Below are 20,161 nucleotides of genomic sequence, written 5' to 3'. Positions count from 1 at the left end.
TTCTTCTTCTTCGGTTTGGTCAGTGTTTTAATTTTATGATGGCATACTGTAGCCTATATTCTGTAGAAATATTCCCTTCCTTAATTATAATTTTCCCTTCACATCAAATATTTTTTTTCATACTAATATTTATTTACATTACTGTATTTGGGACACGCTGAGTTGTAGAGTGTGATGGGGGAAAAAAACAGAAAAACTTTTTTTAAAGCATCTTTGTCAGTGCAGAAATTGCAACTTACATGTCCATTTTTTTTTCATCTGCACATACACACACACACACACACACACACACACACACACACACACACACACACACACACACACACACACACATGCTCAGAGTGCTGCGCTGAAGCACTGAATGACTCGGCACTCTGTCTCTGTGTGCACAAGTTTCTGGCAGATGTTTGTGCCTGTGTGGGCTCAGTTCCTGTGAGCTCTGCTGGCCTGCAGGAATTCAGGAATTCTCACACACACGCGCACTCACACACAAGGCATTTATTATTTAGCTTTTTTTTAACCTTTAACTTTCCAGGGAAAGTTGCCTGAACACATTCTCTGTTTTCCAGTAACACTCTGTGTCACATTCACACTTCAAGTAGTAAATGCTGCAGGAGAAGCGCGGTCTTAAAGGTTCAGTGTGACTTAAACAAACCAGGTCGTCCGTCCACGTCTGGAGGTGAAAGTATTCATACCTGTTTCCAGGGGAAAAAATCCTTCATAAAGCCATCACAGTGAGCGCAATGTGGAACTAACATACACTGTCACACAATCTCTTTAAAGATGCTCATTATACTGTTCACGGTTGTACTTTTAAAGTATCAGATAAAAGTCTTTAAAGCAGTAAAAATAAGAGTGAATCTCAAATCCTGCTTGCTTTCTTGATTCCTTACATCTGGCCTATTACCGCATAAAGTGGGTGCGATTGTCAGATAATCAGTTTCGGAAAGTAACTTGTCAGTTTAGTAATGTATCTTTCAGAAAGTTATGTCTGACACAGCCCACCGTATTCCAACTTTAAAAAGTTTTGTGGTGGTAGGGGTGTTTCAGATGCTGTTGGTTGAACTGACAAGCACTTTCGTTTAAAGCACGCTGAGCCTAGAAGACTCTCCTGGAGCTGTCAGATCGCTGTACTGTTCACACCAAACTTGGTGTCTTGTAATCAGGAGTCATTGATGTTTTCATACAACATGACTGACCATTGCCAAGTTTGCAACACTGACACACAAACACACACACACAAACACACACACACACACACACACACACACACACACACACTTTGAAAAGTGCTGCAGCTTACCTCAAGTCAAGTCAGTTTTAATTATATAACCCATTATCACAAATCACAGTTTGCCTCAGAGGGCTTTACAGCATACGATATCCCTCTGTCCTTAGACCCTCACATCGCCTAAGGAAAAACTCCAAAAAAACCTTTAATGGGGGGCAAAAAATGATAGAAACCACAGAATGAGCAACTGGGGAGGAAAGACATGTTATAGATGTTGTAAATAACAATTAAATTACAGTAATGACATAAAGAAAAGAGAGAGAGAGACAAAGGGGGGGGGGGGTACATAGCAATAATGATAACAATAACATATCACAGCAATAGTGACAGACATAAAATTAATAAATGCAATATATGATCGCATGTGATGTTACATGCATCAGGTGTTGATAAAAGTCCCATGCATATATTAATAGTGGAGGCATGACTCATAATAATGGCAGTAGAAGGTGGCGTTGAGCAGGATCAACGCCAGCGACACAGGCGCAGCCTCAGACAGGATCACAGCAACAGCACAACCAAGACCACGATCCAGGCAAGCCGGAGGTACAGCATCAGTGTAGCTACAGCACAAGCAGTCCTCTTGCACTCTCATTGGGTGTCAGACGTGTCCTCCACAGGTTCAGATATTAAGCCTGCTAGAAATGGCATAGTTTGCATACAGTAGTTCTTTAGTGCAGATTTGTCATCAGGATTTTGATATGATTTTTATATCAGGGCTAAAATCGTGTTGTGTGAACTACACATTAAGGGTGCTTTAACTGTAGATTCTGAAGGATGGTAAAATGGTTACAGATTCCCTTTCTTCCCCCTCATTCTTCCACAGATGATGTGAAAAACTTTTGGCCTTCAGAATATCAAGACATTTCACGAACCAGGAAAACAACCAACTATAGCAGGATAATAATAAATGGCAGTGAACAAAAAGCTGGATGAGCCCAAGAAGTTTTTTTAAACTTTCTAAACCTACTATGCAGATAGGTCTACATTTATTTTTGCTTTTTTCCCCATTGAAAACCCATAAATATGTCAAATGTACACAAAACAAAAGACGTGACTTCTAGGCTTCTGTTATGCAGTTGCATGCAAATCACACACACTTTCCTTAGTATTCAGTGTCCGTTGGCGAAAGGTGTGGCATTTGTCTGAGCTGATGTGTGTGTGTGTGTGTGTGTGTGTGTGTGTGTGTGTGTGTGTGTGTGTGTGCATGTGCGTGTGCATGTGTGCGTTTGGAGCTCGTGTACCTGCTGCAGATCAGCAGCAGCCACAGTGACGAGTAAACCCGCAGGGAGTTTGAAATATGCCTGTAATCCTGAAATGATCTTCTGTGATGAGTGATCCAGGGCAGAAGCGTGTGTGTGTGTGTGTGTGTGTGTGTGTGTGTGTGTGTGTGTGTGTGTGTGTGTGTGTGTGTAGGGGTGTTTGTGTGTTTGTGTGTGTGTGTGTGTGTAGGTCGAGAAGATTTACTGTGTGTTAGTCAGAGTTCAATTTAACCATAACTCCTCTACTAATGCAGTCATCTTTGTTGTAATAAGTACAGTACAACCCTCATTTTAGGGACCAGGAAGAGAACACACCTCCTGTGTTGAGCGATTTAAAGTTAACTAATCTTGTGTGTGTGTTTATGTGTGTGTGTGAGCAGTGTGGAGGAATGCTGAGGTTTGGTGTTTACTGCAGTTCTACTGGTGAGAACCGACTGTGGGAGAGGAGGGGGTGTTACTGTTTACCAGCCAGACTCTTGAAGACCTGCAGGACGAGTTGAGCTTCTCATCTGTATTTAATATCTTGGATGTTTGCCTGTCGCTGGCAGCTCTCTCTTCACTTTTTATACGATCCTAAAGACTCCCTGTCTCCTCTAATGCATTTGTTATAGAGGCGGAGTAATTTACTGCATGTTTGCTGCACTGCTGCTGTAAAATATCAGCGTTTATTCTCTTTCTGTGCCAAAGAGTGATCTGGAGATGTAGAAGTTTCAAAGATGAGAAGCATACTTCTTCATCTTAGTGGCTAGAGAGAGAGAGAAAAGTCTGTGTACGCGATCAGTGTAGAGAAGAGAAGTTCATGAGTCACAAAACTCAAATCCAATTCAAGTCTTTTATTAAAGCAAAGATTTCCAGGAACTACTAAGTCACATAAATACTAGGAGTCTCTTTTGCACATTCCTTTTAATGTTTCCATCTCATTTAAAGAACTCGGTGCTTTCTGACTGTGTGGATGAAGGTCTACACAAGTGTTTGTTTCTAAACAAATAAAAAACACATAAATGCACTTAATGGAATTCTAATGCAGCAGCTAATGGACATTATCAGTCACAGTGTAGACTTGCAGACTTCGTGGGAGAGACAGCACTACTGATTTCTGGGATTTTGTAGTGGACAATTAATAGCTTTTCAGATAATATTTCAGAGCATCCAAAGCCACAAATGCATTAAGGATGTAACCTTAAAGACATACAATGCAGGACAATGGTTGGGAAAAAATGTTGGCACTGAATGTTTCTGCAAACCATATGTAACCTTTGCATATAATTATGTAGTGGATATGTTGAAACTTGGTGATGTTTAGGAAAAAAATCATATTTTAGCTTATAATACTGGGTTTTGGGGGCATAATCCCAGCAGGAAAAGCAGCAATGATCTGCCAAAATACCCCAACTGTTTATCATACCATGCAGAAAATGCAGGGATCTCTTGTTAAAAAAAAAAAGCAACACTCTTCGTAGCACTATCCTTGTTGGAAAGACAGCAACAAATTGCAAAAAGAAAAAAAAAACAACCTTATGTTACTCAGCTACTCCTGATGTCTCCTGCTGTCCAGCTTATAAAGTCTCACTTAAAAAACATGTTTGGGGGCTGAAAAGCTTAGAAAAAAAACAGAAATGGGTTGCTAAAAAATATCTTTTTTTGTCTGGAACAGTGGTAAGCAGCGTGACAGGTGTCTCACAAGGTTTCACATCATCCACTATCCCCTCCACCCCCTGATGACAAAGTTATCTCACATACTACATCAGAAACGTTGATGTGCTACATATGAAACATGTAAATGTAATGTCTTGCAGGAACATACAATGCCAACATTTTCCTCTGGTGACTGGGCTTGGTCGGGATTTGGTGATTTTAAGCTTTTTTGCAATACATGATAGTATATGAATATTTTTTAGCTTAACTGCTTGTCAGACAAAAAAAGACATTTAAAGTCATCATTATGGGCTTTTTTTCTCTCTGTTAGACAGTAATCAACAAATCATTAATTTAAATAATCGATCAGTGCAGCCGTCCTCTTCCTGTCTGTGTTTTATCTTATTTTCTTATTTTCTTGTATTATTTTCTCTAAATTTTACATCTCCTCTCCCGCTGAACCCCTCTCCTTTCTCTGTTGGACTCTTTCTCTTTAAATATTAATGCCTACAAGGAAGGACCTCTGTTTTCTAACATTAGCGCCTGAGTGATGACTCTGAATGGCGGCAACCTAAGGCTGAACCTGTCCACCAGTCAAAGGACTGACACGCTCTCATGAAGACGTCCTCCACTCTCTGTGTCTCTCCAGTTTAAAGCACAAGCTCATTCCTTCAGCACATCAGCTTACAAAGTTATCTCCACCCGCTGTCAGCACTTCAGATTCAACCGTGTCAAAACAAGACGTAACAGACGTTAAGCGTCCTCACGTCACCACCTCTTTTCGTTTGTTTTTGACTTTCTCTTTCTTTTCATCTGGTCTCCTCCCTTCCTCGCTGTGCCTGACTTGCATCACTTTCCATCTTCATCCATCATCATCAAAACTCTGCTGTTGTAAATGCTGAACATACAGTATTAAGGTCACGTCTGTCCATTGTACTCAGTGTCCAATAGCTGCCAGTTCCTGCCTGAATGACCTCATCGCACGCAGCTGTTCGAGGAAATACCAAAAAAGTTTTTTCATCTCCCCCAACAAAATTTAGCGGCCAGCTTTCGTAGTGATTTGTGATTTGTCAGAGCCTCAGCTGGTATGTGACCTTGGCCCCTCACTCTGACCTTTGACCCCTGAAAAGACCATCCATCAGTCTGCACCCCTGATCCCGCAGACGGTTCGACACAACCTTCCAGCTACTCCTGATGCATCTTACTGTCCAGATCACTGGTTTATAAAACCTCAGCAGACAGCAGAGGTTACTCGGAGGTGGTCTCAAATTAACTCAAAGCTTTTTGGGCAACAAAACAAAGGGAATAAATAAAAGTTGCTGTATATCTGTTTTTTTTGGGGGGGGGGGGCATCATTACCCAATACAGGGATTTAGATTTCTCTCCTATCCTTTCAACTGGTTATCCGCAGTATCTTTTTATTTTTGTGAAATCTCTGGTGTTTATGAATGGTATTTCCCAGAGATCATTTATGTATCAGTGAAATACTCTCATGCAGTGTCCTTTTCTTTTAGTTTTATGTGGATCTGATCTTTTCTAACAAGGTTATCTTCCATTGCAAAAGAACCATTTTTGCATCTGCTAAAAAAATACAAAAAACATTAACCTCTGTTTAAAATTGCTTAGATTTTTCCTAGAGCAAAAACCTGCAGAGCAGACAATTATGATTTTAAATATTTTGTGTTCCTAATATTTCTTACATTGTAAAGAGTCAGAGAGTTAAATTTGAAAATGTACAACATACTGTATCCACGATTCTTCAGGTACTTTGCTGGTGTCTGGCCCAGTGTGAAGAAATATAGACAAGACAACATTTGGTACTTGCTCAGTGACATCCACACACTCTCACACTGTACACTCTCTCTCATGCTACTGTATCAGCCATTCTCATCGTGAAAGCAGCCTCTCTTTGGATGGTGGACTGCTGGTGATCAGAGCCGGGTCTAGCATTTTTGAAGTCCTTGCCCCTACTACCACCACCAACAAGCAGCAGCTCAGTTACCACCTCCCCTTCTAGCATATTCCTTCACTGCCAGCTAAGCTTAAATAGCCAACGTTAGCTCTGATTGATGATAATAATAATAGTAATAATATCATTCTTATACATACCTCAGGCTGTTCTCATGCACTGTTTTGACATTTTCCTATGAAAACCAATCCAAGTATTTGGGAAGGCTGTGATCAGTTGACCAATAGGGGTGTGAATCTTTCACTATCTCACGATTCGATTCGATTTGATTTTTGATTCCTGAGGTTACGATTCGATTCAAAACGATTTCCGATTCAAAATCTATTCCTGATTAAAAATATAGGTGGTGTAATGTCAGGATCTACTCCAGTCTGTTTTGCCAGTGCAATATTATGCTATGAAAGCAAAGTGTGTATGAAATTATGGAGATTTTATTATGTACCAGCTTTTCTTGTTGTAGAAACCCTTCCTCCCAAATGTTGGGAATTAGAAAGTGAAAAAAAATAAACATTGTAATGATTATAGTTCAAAAAATGGACACACTTTTCCAAAAATGCTCCCATTGTTTTTTTTTGCAGTTGTATGCGTATCCCATTATCTGTGGCATTCTGCAAAGCAGCTCCTATCTGTGATAATGCAGAGGTCCACATCACAGTCCGGACACCTCAGAGAGGGGCCTGATTCTCCTGCCCGCTCTGCCTGCAGTGAACACAGAGTTTACATCCATACGAGGCCCTGCTGCTTGTTAGACTGTCTCCTGATTTACCCTTGTGTCATTCTTCTTCTTCTTCTTCTTCTTCTTCTTCTTATTATTATTATTACTACAGGGGCTACCAGAGTTTATTCTTTGTTTTGGGCATTTTAGCTCTTTATTACATAGGACAGATCAGTAACGTGAAAAGGGGAGAGAGAGTGCGGATGACATGCAGCAAAGGGCCTCCAGCGGGAGTCGAACCCGAAGCCGCTGCGGCAAAGACACCGCCTCCGTTCATGGGGCGCCCGCCCCTTCCACCCAGCCACCGATGCCCCACCAGAGTTTATGCTAATGCGGGAGGCGCTACCAATAACACAGAGCGACAGATAGGATTAGACTAATCACGGTGCAGTTTGCCTCCAGATGACGTGCAGATACGTAAGCGGATACGGAGCGTCGGCTCGTCTTCCGATTGGAGGACAAGACCGAAACAAACCTCTGACCTCTCTCCAAAGGAACCATGGGAAACCAATATGGCGTTTAGCATCGATGCTAATGTACTCTCATCATCGAAATATGGATAAAATATGGACGGAAGACACAAAATATGGCATTTATCAGTATGTATTTATTGAATAAGGTCTCGTGAAAACACCCGAATTCCCAGGCTGGATACTGAAGCTTCAAAACGAGCTACGATGCGTCGGAGTCATCCCTCTGAACCGCGCAGCCGGCAGCTTTCACAGGCGAAAAAAGTAAGACGACCCGACAAACGGTCTGAAAATTATTAAGAGTTTTATAAATAATAAAAATGTTAGAGGGTTAAGAATGGACTATATTTAGTAAATATAGTCTATAATCGATGGTAAGGATTTTTTGAATCGATTCTGAATCGTTAAAAACGAGCATCGAGATTCTTATGTAAAGCTATTTTTTCCTCACCCCTAGTGACCAAAGCTGGAAAACAGAAATACTGTATGGTTCAAGGTGAGAGCAAGAAACTCAACAGACATAAAGTAAAACTCACTCAATCTTGGTTACCACTAGTAATCTAGTTGGTAAGTCAACTATTCCAACAATCATCAGCTCCACTTCGGTCAAAATAAATCTTGAATTCACCAAGTTAGCTGTAAAAAACACGGCATTATTTCTCACGGTCTCTCTCTGCCTAATGGCCACCGGGTGTTTACAGCTCTGCATCTCATCCCTCCACCACTAGGTGTCACTGTGTTTTGTTTTTTTGTTTTTCATCTCAGCTGTCTCCTCCACCAGTAGAGACTGGACAATAAACTCTGGTGGTGCGTGCTGTGCACTACAAGCAGTTAGTTTTGTAGAAAGAGGAGCGCCTGTATTTATGATTTCTAAATACCTTGGTATAGTGTATTACCGTGATACCACCCAAGCCTAGAATGTATTCTTTTTGTCCTCTTTTTTTTCTCTCTTTCTTTCTTGGCAGCGTTGTACCCCTCCACATGGTGGCGCTTTTGGCACCCACCTATACGGACTATGCCAAGAACGAGCCCTTTGAGTTATTGTGGCAGGTTAACCTGGCTGTCTGTTCAATTTCTTACTAGAAGTTGTATATGAGGCACAGTTTTGTAGTTTGCCAACTGAGAGAGCACAGGGTAGAAGAATATTTTTAGTTGTTTGGATGTTTTATTGTTGGTGAAGATTTCAAGAAAAAGTGTGGATGCACGCTGTCACTCAGATTTAGCCAGCAGATATAAGCTGTGTTCGAAACCGTTCCCTATCACTGAAATAGGGGACTATGTAGTGTGTTTGCCATTTTGTAGTAGAATTCTCAGCAGTTAATTTCTTCCACTATATAGTGCACTATATAATACCCACAATGCACAGCCAATTTGAGTGCACATATGACATACCCTACATTTTACTCCCATATACCGCAATACAATGCGGTTTTGTATTTCCAGAGAAAGAAAATTCCAGCGTCGTGTCCTAAATCTTGTTCGGTTTTTCCTTTTATAGTTCACTATTTAATACACACTACCTAGAGAAAAGTGAGTGAGTGAACAGTTTCAAAGTCAGCTATAGTGTTTGTCAGATTTAGTATGTATTTGCTTCTGAATCAATCAGTCTAGTGTATAACATTTTGATTTGCAGTCTGAGGCACAAATTTGCCAAAATAGCTTTGCTTCAGTGTATGCTTATTCATTCTTATTTATACAAGCACCACATACAGCCCAAAAGGACCCCACCAGGCGGCACAAACAGGCCGTGAATGCTGCCTGTATTTACATTTCTGCATAATAGACTTGAATCTCTGACCTGTTACCCGTTTGAACAGCTCATTAGCGTCTGAGCGCGTGACTGCATCAGTCGGGGTGTTTTGAATCTTGTGTACTTTCTCTCATCTCTGTCTGTTTCTCAGCTCAGTCATCTCTGCCTCTGTTCCGTCTTTCATCCATCGGAGTTCACCTCTTTGTTTCGCACAGACACCCAGCTGGTTATTTCCTGTCTCTCTCTCTCTCTCTCTGTCTCTGTCTCTGTCTGGTGGTGGCGGCTGCTGCAGACTGCTGTAGGTGGTCAGGATCGCTCAGACGGCAGGAGGGAGAGGAGAGTCTGTCTGGGGCGCTGAAAGGACAACTGGCTGGCTCATCCTCTCCTTTCTTTCTCTTTACGTGTCTGTCTAGCGCATGCATGCACTTAGCTTAAGAGCTATTAAAGCAAATGTTAGTTGGCAAAAAGAGCTGGATGAGCTGAGGGCCTAAAAGGGCAGTGGTACATGTTCTCATCGAAACAATGACGTCAGTGTAGTGGAAATTAGATTGTTGTTTGATTTTTAATGCCATGTCCTGCTGTCGCAGTTTGGTTCGCAATAAACAGCCATACAAACAGAACTTGAACTGAGAATTGGAGGACAGAAACAAAGAAATTGTTAAAATGTGACTTATTTGTGTTGGTAGTGAATATACAGAACGTAGTCAGAGAGAAAAAAGCAGAAACAGCGTAAGAGATGAAGCCAGACAGAAAAACTGCATAAAAAGATAAAGAAAATAGCACGAGATGATGAAGTGAAGGGATCAGTTAAGCATTCACGGTGGAGGTTTTGGTTTTGGGCTACATTTGAACTGATTTCTTGTTTCTACATTTTTTACTTGTGTGAATTACTTGTAGTGACCCATACTCATTGTCTTGTATTTTGTAATTCCAAGAGGCTGGAGTTCAGGAAAACAGAAATGTCAATCTCATGGACTTTCTGCATTCGTTAGGTTATTTAAATTAATACTATACATAAGGGGTTAAAGTTGAATTTCCCTTTCCTAAACAAATAAAAAAAAAACCAACTTAATAAATTAAGCACGGGAGAGGGAGTTTTTCATCACCCCCTCCCCTCTTATAAATAATGAACACTCCCTAAAGTTGATGCTGTTACTCCCGGTCTCTTGATTAGCATTACCTAAATGGTTTATTTGGATGTGGTATGTATACTTAGTTTTCACACAATACGTTATATGATTTTTTTGTGACATTAGAGACTCAATAAAATTTGCATCATTTTAAAGAGTTTCATCCCAAAAATAAAGAGATTTACTTTGGATAAGGAAATCATACCTACTCTCTGAAAGTTATGTTTGGAGTTATGTTTCATTATATTGAATATCAGTCTGGTTTGGCAGTTTTTTGATAGGGTTATTTAAAAGTCAAAGCAACTGAAAATGACTTATTTCTTACTTATCCTACAGTTCAGTGAGATATATACATTTTAAGCATCAATTGACGTCCATTTAAACGTTTGGTATATTAGCAACATTGCTATATATATCAGTACAATACAGTAAACATGATTTGATTTTTGTCTCATAATCACCAGCAAACTTAACAGTCATTTACATTTTTAATTTTCTTTCTTTTCCTTTATTTCTAATGTTGCATTTGAGGCTTTGTAGTCTCTGAAAGTGGACTGTGTGTGTGTGTGTGTGTGTGTGTGTGTGTGTGTGTGTGAGAGAGAGAGAGAGAGAGAGAGAGAGAGAGAGAATGGAGTGCAGTGTTCACTATCAACAGGGAAGTGGTGAATTAAACCATTGTGCTCTCATTACAGCCACTTTTGTGTGGAAGGTGGCAGCTGTTAATCTTGGCACACAGCTAGAGCGCTTGGATTATCACATGAGTACACACACACAAACACACACACACACACACACACACACCGATAAGCTGGCCAGTAGCCTTTAAATTCATGAAGCCGCTACTGTTCCTCATTGTTTTGAATAGCTATCAGTTCTTGTCTCTCTCTCTTTGACTCGGTCTCATGCTCCTCTTTTGTGGCGTCCATGATAGTTGTTCCCTTTACAATCCAAAACAGAAAGCCTATTGAATCGACCTTCTCTGTCATGGGACAGATGGAATCACCATGACTCTACTGACCCTGTTGTGACTCAATGTACTGAAAATGCTTGAGGACATGAAGTAACTACTAATTCCTCCCTTGAACTCTTGTTGTGACGTTTTCCTGCCATGTTTCAAACCTCTCCCATTTCCTCTCTCTTTTCTCTGTCCTTTACCAGTTGGGATGTCCTGAGTCAGTCCTCCGGGCCCAGAAAGCGGTGTGCTGATGGGACCTGCTGCGCCACCATGAGCTTACAAGATGGCGGCTGCAGCTACGCCAGCAGCGCCAACATGGCCACCGCTAGTGGCAGTATGCGGCGGCGCCTGGAGGACCAGGAGTTCTCCTTGCGCGTCTACCCAGGCGCCCTTGCTGAGGGCACCATCTACTGCCCCGTCAGCGCCCGCAAGAACACCACAGCTGCTGAAGCCATCGAGTGCCTCATCGAGCGTTTGCGTCTGGATCGTACCAAATGCTACGTGTTGGCTGAGGTGAAGGAGTTTGGTGGGGAGGAATGGATCCTAAACCCTGGCGACTGCCCTGTTCAACGGATGATGCTGTGGCCGAGGAGTGCACTGGAGAACCGCAGCGGCCTTGGCAGTGGTGATGACTACCGCTTCCTCCTGCGGGAGAAGAACCTCGATGGATCTATTCATTATGGCGGCAGCCTGCAGATGTGGCTGCGGGTGACTGAGGAGCGCCGCCGCATGGTGGAACGGGGTTTCCTACCCCAGCCTGCAGGGAGCGACCCTCCGTCTGACCTATGCGCTCTCCCGGAGCTAACAGAGCGCACCATTTTGGAAAGTCTGCGGGCACGTTTTCGCCAGGAGAAGATCTACACATACATTGGAAGTATTCTTATTGTTGTTAACCCCTTTCAATTCCTGCCAATCTACAATCCGAAATATGTCAAATTGTACGACAACCACACACTGGGGAAGCTCGAGCCCCACATTTATGCTGTGGCAGATGTGGCGTATCACGCCATGCTGCAGCGGCGGAAGAACCAGTGTATAGTCATTTCTGGGGAGAGTGGGTCTGGGAAGACCCAGAGTACCAACTTCCTCATTCATCACCTGACTGCACTCAGCCAGAAGGGATTCGCCAGCGGGGTGGAGCAGACCATCCTGGGAGCGGGGCCAGTGTTGGAGGTAAGAAACTCACATGAAAACACTTCCAGTGTTGAGAAAATGTAACAGACAACATCCTCCCATGGTCTTTTGGTTTGCCAGCAGGATAACGTAACAATAGATTGTCAGGAAATTTGGTTATGATGAAGGAACAGAGGATTCTGGTTTTCGTGGTGGTTCAAATCTGCATTTCCATCTTTAGATACCATCAGGGATATTTCAGAAATTAATAACGAAGGGCTCTTCCTTCCAAATCTCTGATAGGCATAATATCTGATGATGACTGTTGAACCTTTCAGTATTGTTGAATTTATTTGTGCTTTGTACCTGACAGTCTGGTGTGACCCCAAGACCACCCCAGCTGAGTCTAGCAGCCCTTTTTCAGTTCATGAACTTTCTCTGAAACTGCTGCTTGATCGAGAGGACCTGTTGTCTTCATGTACTTCCTGCCCCCAAAAGAGACAAACAGGAATGTACAAAAAAAACTTGTATAGTACTGATTTAAATCATGTTTCCTGCCAAAAATTGCAGGACATTTGCTCATCCCAGGAACTACTTTTAAAGGAAGTAAAAGGTTTCCCCAGCCCATCTTTGTTCTCACCATGGTCTAAAGACCCATGAAGTTCTGGCTCCATAGTAAATAATCTCTTTAGTATTTAATTTCTCTCATGCACAGCACTCCAGTGCTGTCTTTCTGTCTCTCAGCGATCTCTCCCTCCCTTTCTCTGTCTTCATTAAATTGAGCCAAGAAGCCAACAGCAAAGCCTATCAAAAAATGGAAATGTTCTTCCCTCATCCTAAAATGGTCCGAAATCAATATAGAGTACATTTTATGAGTGAAGCAGTACACAAGTCAAAGTAGCAACACTGAGTTTGACAATTTAACAACAGTCATCCCAGCAAACCCCACCACAAAGGTTCCTGTACTTTCAGGGAGTACTGCCCCTTGATCAGGCACTATTTTGGGTAAAATAATGTCCCTAGAACTTAGTTTAGACCCTGGTTCCTGCAGTTGAAAGACAATGACTTCTGCAAAATATTACTAGTTCCTGGGGAAACTTCCTGTGGTTGAAAAGGGACCATTGTTTCTGATTCCCTGGGGATCTTTAGTTCCTGGGACCATTTGATGGAAAAGAGACAAAAGTAAACACATAAGGGCCCTTACACACCATGGTCAGCTGTTGGTCAATCTCAGGCCTTTGGTGAGCATCTGTCGCCCTAGTTTTTGCAGTGTGTCTTGCACCATTGGCACAACTCGGTCCTCGTTGGCCCTTGTGGTCTTTTTTTCAGCTGGAGGTAGTGGAGCCCGTCAGTGAATGAAATCACTGGCAGTATAGCTCAGTGCATGAGAGGAGAAACGGAAGGGAAGAAAGAAAACAAAAGACTTAAGTCAAACTTGTCATATTATATTAGATTATTTTTTTTAGCCATTGGGCTCTTTAGCAGAGTGGTTCACAGTTGTTTGTCACCAATAGTTTTTATGTTGGTTTCTGGGCCTCAAGACCATGGCAGACCACAAGTCCAGTCTGAGACGAATGTTGGGCAACTTAGACAATGTTCTTTTGAAGAAGTGCTGGAGCTTGTTTGTTAAGATGGCTTTTCAAGGCTCGTAAATTGTAGAACTATAAGATGGTAAAGATGTTTGATGGCAAACAGGCTAATAAAGCACAATTAATGATCAAGAAACATATGACTTTGAGATCAAGACTTGTTGTAGCACTGTAGCCATGGACATGCCTTCATTAAGAACTGAAATATTTTTCTATTGCTGACCTTTGTTCCTCAACAAATTACCATGTTTAGTCCTGTTTAGTGAAAAATTTCCTACTGATGAAGCAGCAAGCTGACGCCAAGCTGAATGTGATTCATATGTTGTGAATTAGACGACCCGGCTACAGAGAGGAAGTGACAAAATCCAGATTAAATCTGAAGAGAAGTCAGCAGGTTATTTCTCTAGCGTTGGAATGTCAGCTCATGAGATGAGGCATGAAATGGATTATAGAAATGTCTTTCTGAAATTGGAATACCGCGACGTGCAGGAAAACCTATATTTAGCCCCAGCTTTACCACATATGACTCTTATGGATGTTATTTGACCCAGAAATGGTGTGTCAAGTTTCTGCATTGATGGAAATAAAAGAACCTAGTGGCTTGTCCCCTAATCCGCCCTGGATTATAAATCAATAACAGATTATGGATTATGGAATTTCATTTGGAATTTCATGTTTTGAGAAGGTCTGTTCAAGGGCAACATGTTCTCTTACACATATGACTCAGTGTAGTTTGTTGTTTTCTGGCAGCCATTTTATTCGCCAGTGCACAGCTTCCTGTCAGGACGTATGGGGATGTCATGTCGACACGCAGCTGTGCATGTTGACACCATGTGCGTCCCATGTGGAGGTCTGTACAGTAAAATGAGGCAGTGGATATACGATTTGTCATCTGGGAATCATGAATCACCTTTTAGACGTCCTTGTAACTGCAGCTGCTTTTGTGTTTATAGTTTTCTTACATAAAGAATGAATAATCTCTGTTAAAACTACATTTTATTTAGAAATTCCTGCAAAATAGAAGCTTTTGAGGCATGTGACTACTGCTTGATGCTATGTCATACATCCTAAGAATCTCTTGCAAAGTAACAAACGAGGGATGTATTACACATGAGAAAATTGAGAGATATTTAGGCGGTATTGCTTCACTGCATAGCTGTGGTTGACCATCACACAGGTACAGTTGCACTTCTCTGCACGTGATGATTTGACGCTGGTGACTGAATGCCTGTCAGGTGCTGGAGGCGACAGCACTGGGAGGACTCAGAGGCTTGTTTTGATAATAACACAGATAGAGGAACATTACTCTCTGAGGAACTGGATACTGTTTGGTGGCTAGTAAGCTGTGTGTGGGAGCATGACTGTGTCTTGTGTAATCACTTCCCCATCAGTCAACTGTCTGACATAGGTGTGCGAAACAAGGTGCAAAGCTGAAATGTCACAGGGATGAACAAGCGAACGGAGTTATGAGAAAAATTCCATCTCTCACAACCAGTGTGTTGTGTTGTTTTGAGTTGTTTTCTTGTGCCCTTGTTGATAATTTGCCAGATGTAGGAGACAGTTTGGTATCACAAAATGCTTCAGTGATCTAAAATACCTGTATAACATGTTTTTTGTGTTTGCCAAAAAAGAAAGAGTATATCTAGAGCCAGCAGCATAAATGGCAGTTAGAGCAGTGTTGCACAAGTATCATTTGGAATTATTTTACACAGTATGTGATATGTTTATCAATAGCGTGGAATAAACATCAAGTAAAGTAAGTGGATTTTCATGAACCAAAATCAGGAAAACATTTTGTAATTCTTTGAAACTTGGTATTTTACCCAGGACTGGTGCCTTATGTCCTATAATACATTGATTGTTGTGTGCCTGATGTGCATTTTTGACTGGCTTGCATGGAGTGGTCTCACCAATTTTTAGATAAACTAGCAAAATGGTAATCCAAAAATAGGCTTGTGTGGTATTAACCTCTTAGGGTATAGTGTGGCATTTAGAAATCCCGTAGGTATGATTTACAATACCGTCAAAAATACAGATGTTCCTCTTTCTATTAAACTGATATGGAGATGCACAGCATGCACCGCAAGAGGCCAGTCTCTACTAGTAGAACAGGCAGCTGGGCTGAGAAAGATGGTGACTATGAATGGTGGGGATAACGTTACAGGACTAGAAAAAAGAAAAGTGAGTCTACCCCTGTTTGGGAGTATTGTCACACAAAACATTTTTCTTGGGATAACTTCCTACAACTACAAAAGCTGTTTATTATTTAACACTTCATCTCCTGTAGCCCACTGATGTGTTGGTATCGACTGCGCAACAAGTGTCATTGGGTCCTCCAGCAAGAAGGGCACTCATTTCCTATGTATTCATTATTCTATGGGAAGTATTTCAATCCAGCAAGACTTTTCTAAGTAGGTTAATGGTATAATAGAAACAGCATTGCAGGTTTAACAATGACATTCATGCTACAATGACTTCAGCAGCTCAGCTTTGGGGATTTGCCCACAGTAGAAAATTTTGAGCATCAAACACTTCATTTCCTGCATTCAGTTACATTTTTATGCACCTATTTGTGCTTTTCTGCATTGACTTATGGTGTAAATGTCTGTCAAGATAAAATTTAAACTGTCATGGTTTTTGTTCTGCATTCTTACAAAGGTGAATGCAGGTTATCATACAAAGTATGAACTCACACCCACGGGCTGAGACGGTCACCGATCTTGCCGAAGTGTGCATCGCTCCTTCTTGCAAAACGAGGACCTATCAAACAAAAATACCATGTTTTTAGAGAGTCCTGCAATTCTTTGCCATGCATCTTTGAAAAGCTCCTTTTATATATGGGATAACCTGACAATGACACAAATATGCAACCACACACGCTAAAATCGTGACATCACACTGTTTGAACTTGTGACTCTCACCATCCAGCTGCTCACAAACTATAAACAACACATAACATCAACTGCTCTCCTGTTCGCTGTAGCTTTTACACCAATCTCCGACAGCTGAACATGACGTCCACATTAATGCACCGTTTGAATCCTATGAACAACAGCTGGATGGGAAGGCATTATAGTGCTGCTGTGAATGCCCCGGGGCCTGACGGGTTTCTTTGAGAAGCAGCTCTCTTGAGTAAAAGGTTAACGGCAGCCAAGTAACAAGGCTGCTGAGTTAAACCAGCCAAATTCTTTGGTTTCCACAAGTTGTAATGCCAATTACAGAAGCATTTGCTTCGGTCAGATGCTGCCGCTGCTGCACTGAAGCTTTGTGAGAGTTTGAATCGTTGCCTGAGGCGGAGTCAAATAAGACTGTCAGCAAGGCTTATTGGGGGGGGATTTTTAAATACATACCAGTCACAGAAATAGTATTCATTCAAGCTAGTTTGTTGGTTCCCTAATGTTTTCTTGAGTCCTTATTTCCTCTTGCTTTCTGTAAATTGGTCTGCTTGGTGACTGTTTGCAGCTATCTAACTCCAGACACAGAAAAATTACTTGCAAATTACTCTGAAAAATGATATCAGTTACTCATTACACACTCAGGGGTGAATTCATGAAGAATGGATTACAGCTGCTGATAATATCATGAATTTTGCATCACTTGCAACAGCTAACTGCCCCACCTCAAGATTAGATTCACAAAATATATTACAGTAATGATGTTACAGTGCAAACATGCCCAAGTTTTGAATCTGTATGCAATTTGCTTTTTTTGTCATCTGCATGTGGCAAAGTATAAATTGAGCCTTTGCACCAAGAACACAGTAAACAACCTTCATAATGTCTCTGTGCTGGTGATAGCCATAGCCAGAGGCGTTGTTTTTTGTGGTTGTCCTTCCATACATCTGTACGTCCGTCTGTACGTGCGTCTGTCAGTCTGTCAGTCTGTCAGTCTGTCAGTCTGTCTGTCCCATTTTCGTAAATGCAATATCTCAAGAACACCTTGAGGGAATATCTTCAAATTTTAGTGGACAAATATCCACTTTGACTATATTAGATTTTGATGGTCATAGGTCAAGGTCACTATGACCCTGCATTTATCTCATTCTTGTAAACGTGATATCCAAAGAACACATTGAGTCCGTTTTTTTCAAATTTGGCACAAACCTCCACTTGGACTCAAGAATTATCTGATTAGAATTTGGTGATTGAAGGTCAAAGGTCAAGGTCACCTTGTTTTTGGTGTAATGTTTTTGGCCATAACTCAGGGATCCATGCACTACGATTTAACACAAATATCTAATACGATATAATGAAGTGCTGACATTTTGTTTCCAAGCGGTCAAAGGTCAACTGTGACATCATAATGTTCTGCAAAAACACTTTCCTGGCCATAACACAGCATCATATCTCAGGAACAGAAGGGGACACATTTGGTCAGATTCTGATTTGGTGACACTAATCTTGGGTGCCCACCTTGAAACTCTGCTGACTGTCTACACCTTCTGCGATGGCGGGGGTAAAATGTGTGTGAAGCATCCATGTTTTCAGAGACATGGATGTAAACTGTGAGTGCAACTTTACTGGTACATGGAGGCATACAACTGCATGGCGGTAATTCTAATTTCCAATAACGTAAAACCAAGACAGAAACAAAACAATGTGACAAAAGGAGTTCTGTGGCAAAACAAAGATTGGAATTATTTGGCACATGTCAGTCAAAAACATTGACAGTTTGTGTCAAGTGTTAAAGTTAAAGCTGTATTTGTGTCGACAAGCAAAGGACTCTGCTATAAGCATTAGATGTGCTGACTTTGACATTAGCTCTGTACCAGCATCAGTGAAGAAGCTCTGGAATAAAAGGAAAACATTTCTGCGGATGAACTATGTCTCACTGGCAGGAGATTCTTTGGTTGGGCCACGATTTGAGAACATTTGTGTAAGTGCCTGTAGACTCCGATAAGTCACTCTTTTTGGATTCACTTAAGAAGCTTATTGCCAACTGCATGAATGGAGGGAGGGAGGGGAACCTGCCGGCGAGTGAAATATGACTTTTTAAACCATGCTCTTTGTAAATATTTTAAAAATCAATTATATTGTGCTTTCCACATTTGATTGACAAAATTTAAACATGATAAGCTGATCTTAAACAGCACCATGGGGTGAGCTTTGAGGCAAAATCCAAAAGGGGATTATTTCCCTCAGTTTTAACACTAACCAGTTAAAGCTCCTTTCTGTTCAGGAGGAAGTCAAAGAAAATAAGCTTTTAGTGAGTGTAGGAATAAAAAGGAAAAGCTTGATCCAGCCTGAGCTTCCTCTTCACCTCTGTATCTGTCGACCTCTCCTCTCCTGTTGGTTCCTCTGTGGTGGATGCAGTGTGTGGACATCAGCAGCTCTGCACTTCACATCATGTTTAAGTGAAGTGCAAGGTCAACAGCATTGCAGGCAGAGGCTATTTTAGTCTTTTGTTGAGCTAATGTGGAGTACTCTTGCTCCTTAACACTGAACCAACATTTGATATCCATGTTGGCAAACAAACTCTGACTTTATACTATTAATTTTGGTTTACGTATTTGCATTGCTCGAAACCCTCTTAGTCCTGTCTTTGCTTTTTATTCATGCATAGTTTTGTTTGAGGCCTGACTTTGCTCTTTGTGTGATGCAATTTTGTTTTTCGTTTTGGATGTTGGAAAAGGTTGCATCTTTAAAGTGCTTGTTTTGTCCAAGACATTTCAAAAATAACATTCCAGAATCCAAATTTATTTAATACACTATCGCATAAGGCAAAGAACAGCAGCATATCTTTGACAACTGACAAGCCAAAGCTTAGACATGTCTGGTATTTTCCCTTTAAAATGATAAATGACGACATTTCTGTCGCTCGATGATCAGCTCCACTTACTGTATTAATATGTTGATATTGATTTTAGCCATAACATCTTCCCCTGTTTGTGTGTCATTTTTATTTTTAAGAGCATCCTTAGCCTGATCCTCTTATTCTGCTGCATACAAACACAGACACACACTTGTACATGCTCAAAACCTGCCAGCTTATGACTGCTTGACTCAATTGACCTTCACCAGACTCTTCTTTCATTGACAAGCTGTGTGTGTGTGTGTGTGTGTGTGTGTGTGTGTGTGTGTGTGTGTGTGTGCGTGTGTGCGTGTGTGTGTGTGTATGTGTGTATGTCTGTGGCTTTAAGGGAACAACACTCCTTTTTAACACTTTCAGTACTGAGCTGACTCACTATGAGGGAGCACACAGAGATTTATTGTCGTGATCAACGACCCTCAGCTCTTGATGGAGACGCGGGCTGCTGCAGGGATCAGTCATGTGACCTTTTGG

At 41.4% G+C, this 20,161-nt stretch overlaps 1 protein-coding gene across 11 annotated transcripts in view; it reads left to right on the top strand.

The window, feature by feature from the left end:
- LOC121949825 (unconventional myosin-IXAb-like) overlaps nt 1-20,161 on the top strand; it is a 166,908-nt gene that overhangs the window by 28,898 nt on the left and 117,849 nt on the right. For all 11 annotated transcript variants that reach the window (XM_088080263.1, XM_088080260.1, XM_088080266.1 and 8 more), the window contains exon 2: nt 11,381-12,350. In XM_088080263.1, coding sequence (XP_087936389.1) covers nt 11,448-12,350 — 903 coding nt within the window. In that variant the 5' untranslated portion in view covers nt 11,381-11,447. The remainder of the gene's footprint in view (nt 1-11,380; nt 12,351-20,161) is intronic.

The sequence above is a fragment of the Plectropomus leopardus genome, chromosome 7 (assembly GCF_026936395.1).
Source record: "Plectropomus leopardus strain MGB_pleo_1.0 chromosome 7, ASM2693639v1, whole genome shotgun sequence".
Lineage (NCBI taxonomy): Eukaryota > Metazoa > Chordata > Actinopteri > Perciformes > Serranidae > Plectropomus > Plectropomus leopardus.
The sequence above is the reverse complement of the archived record's forward strand: the minus strand, read 5'-3'. Positions and strand labels throughout refer to the sequence as shown.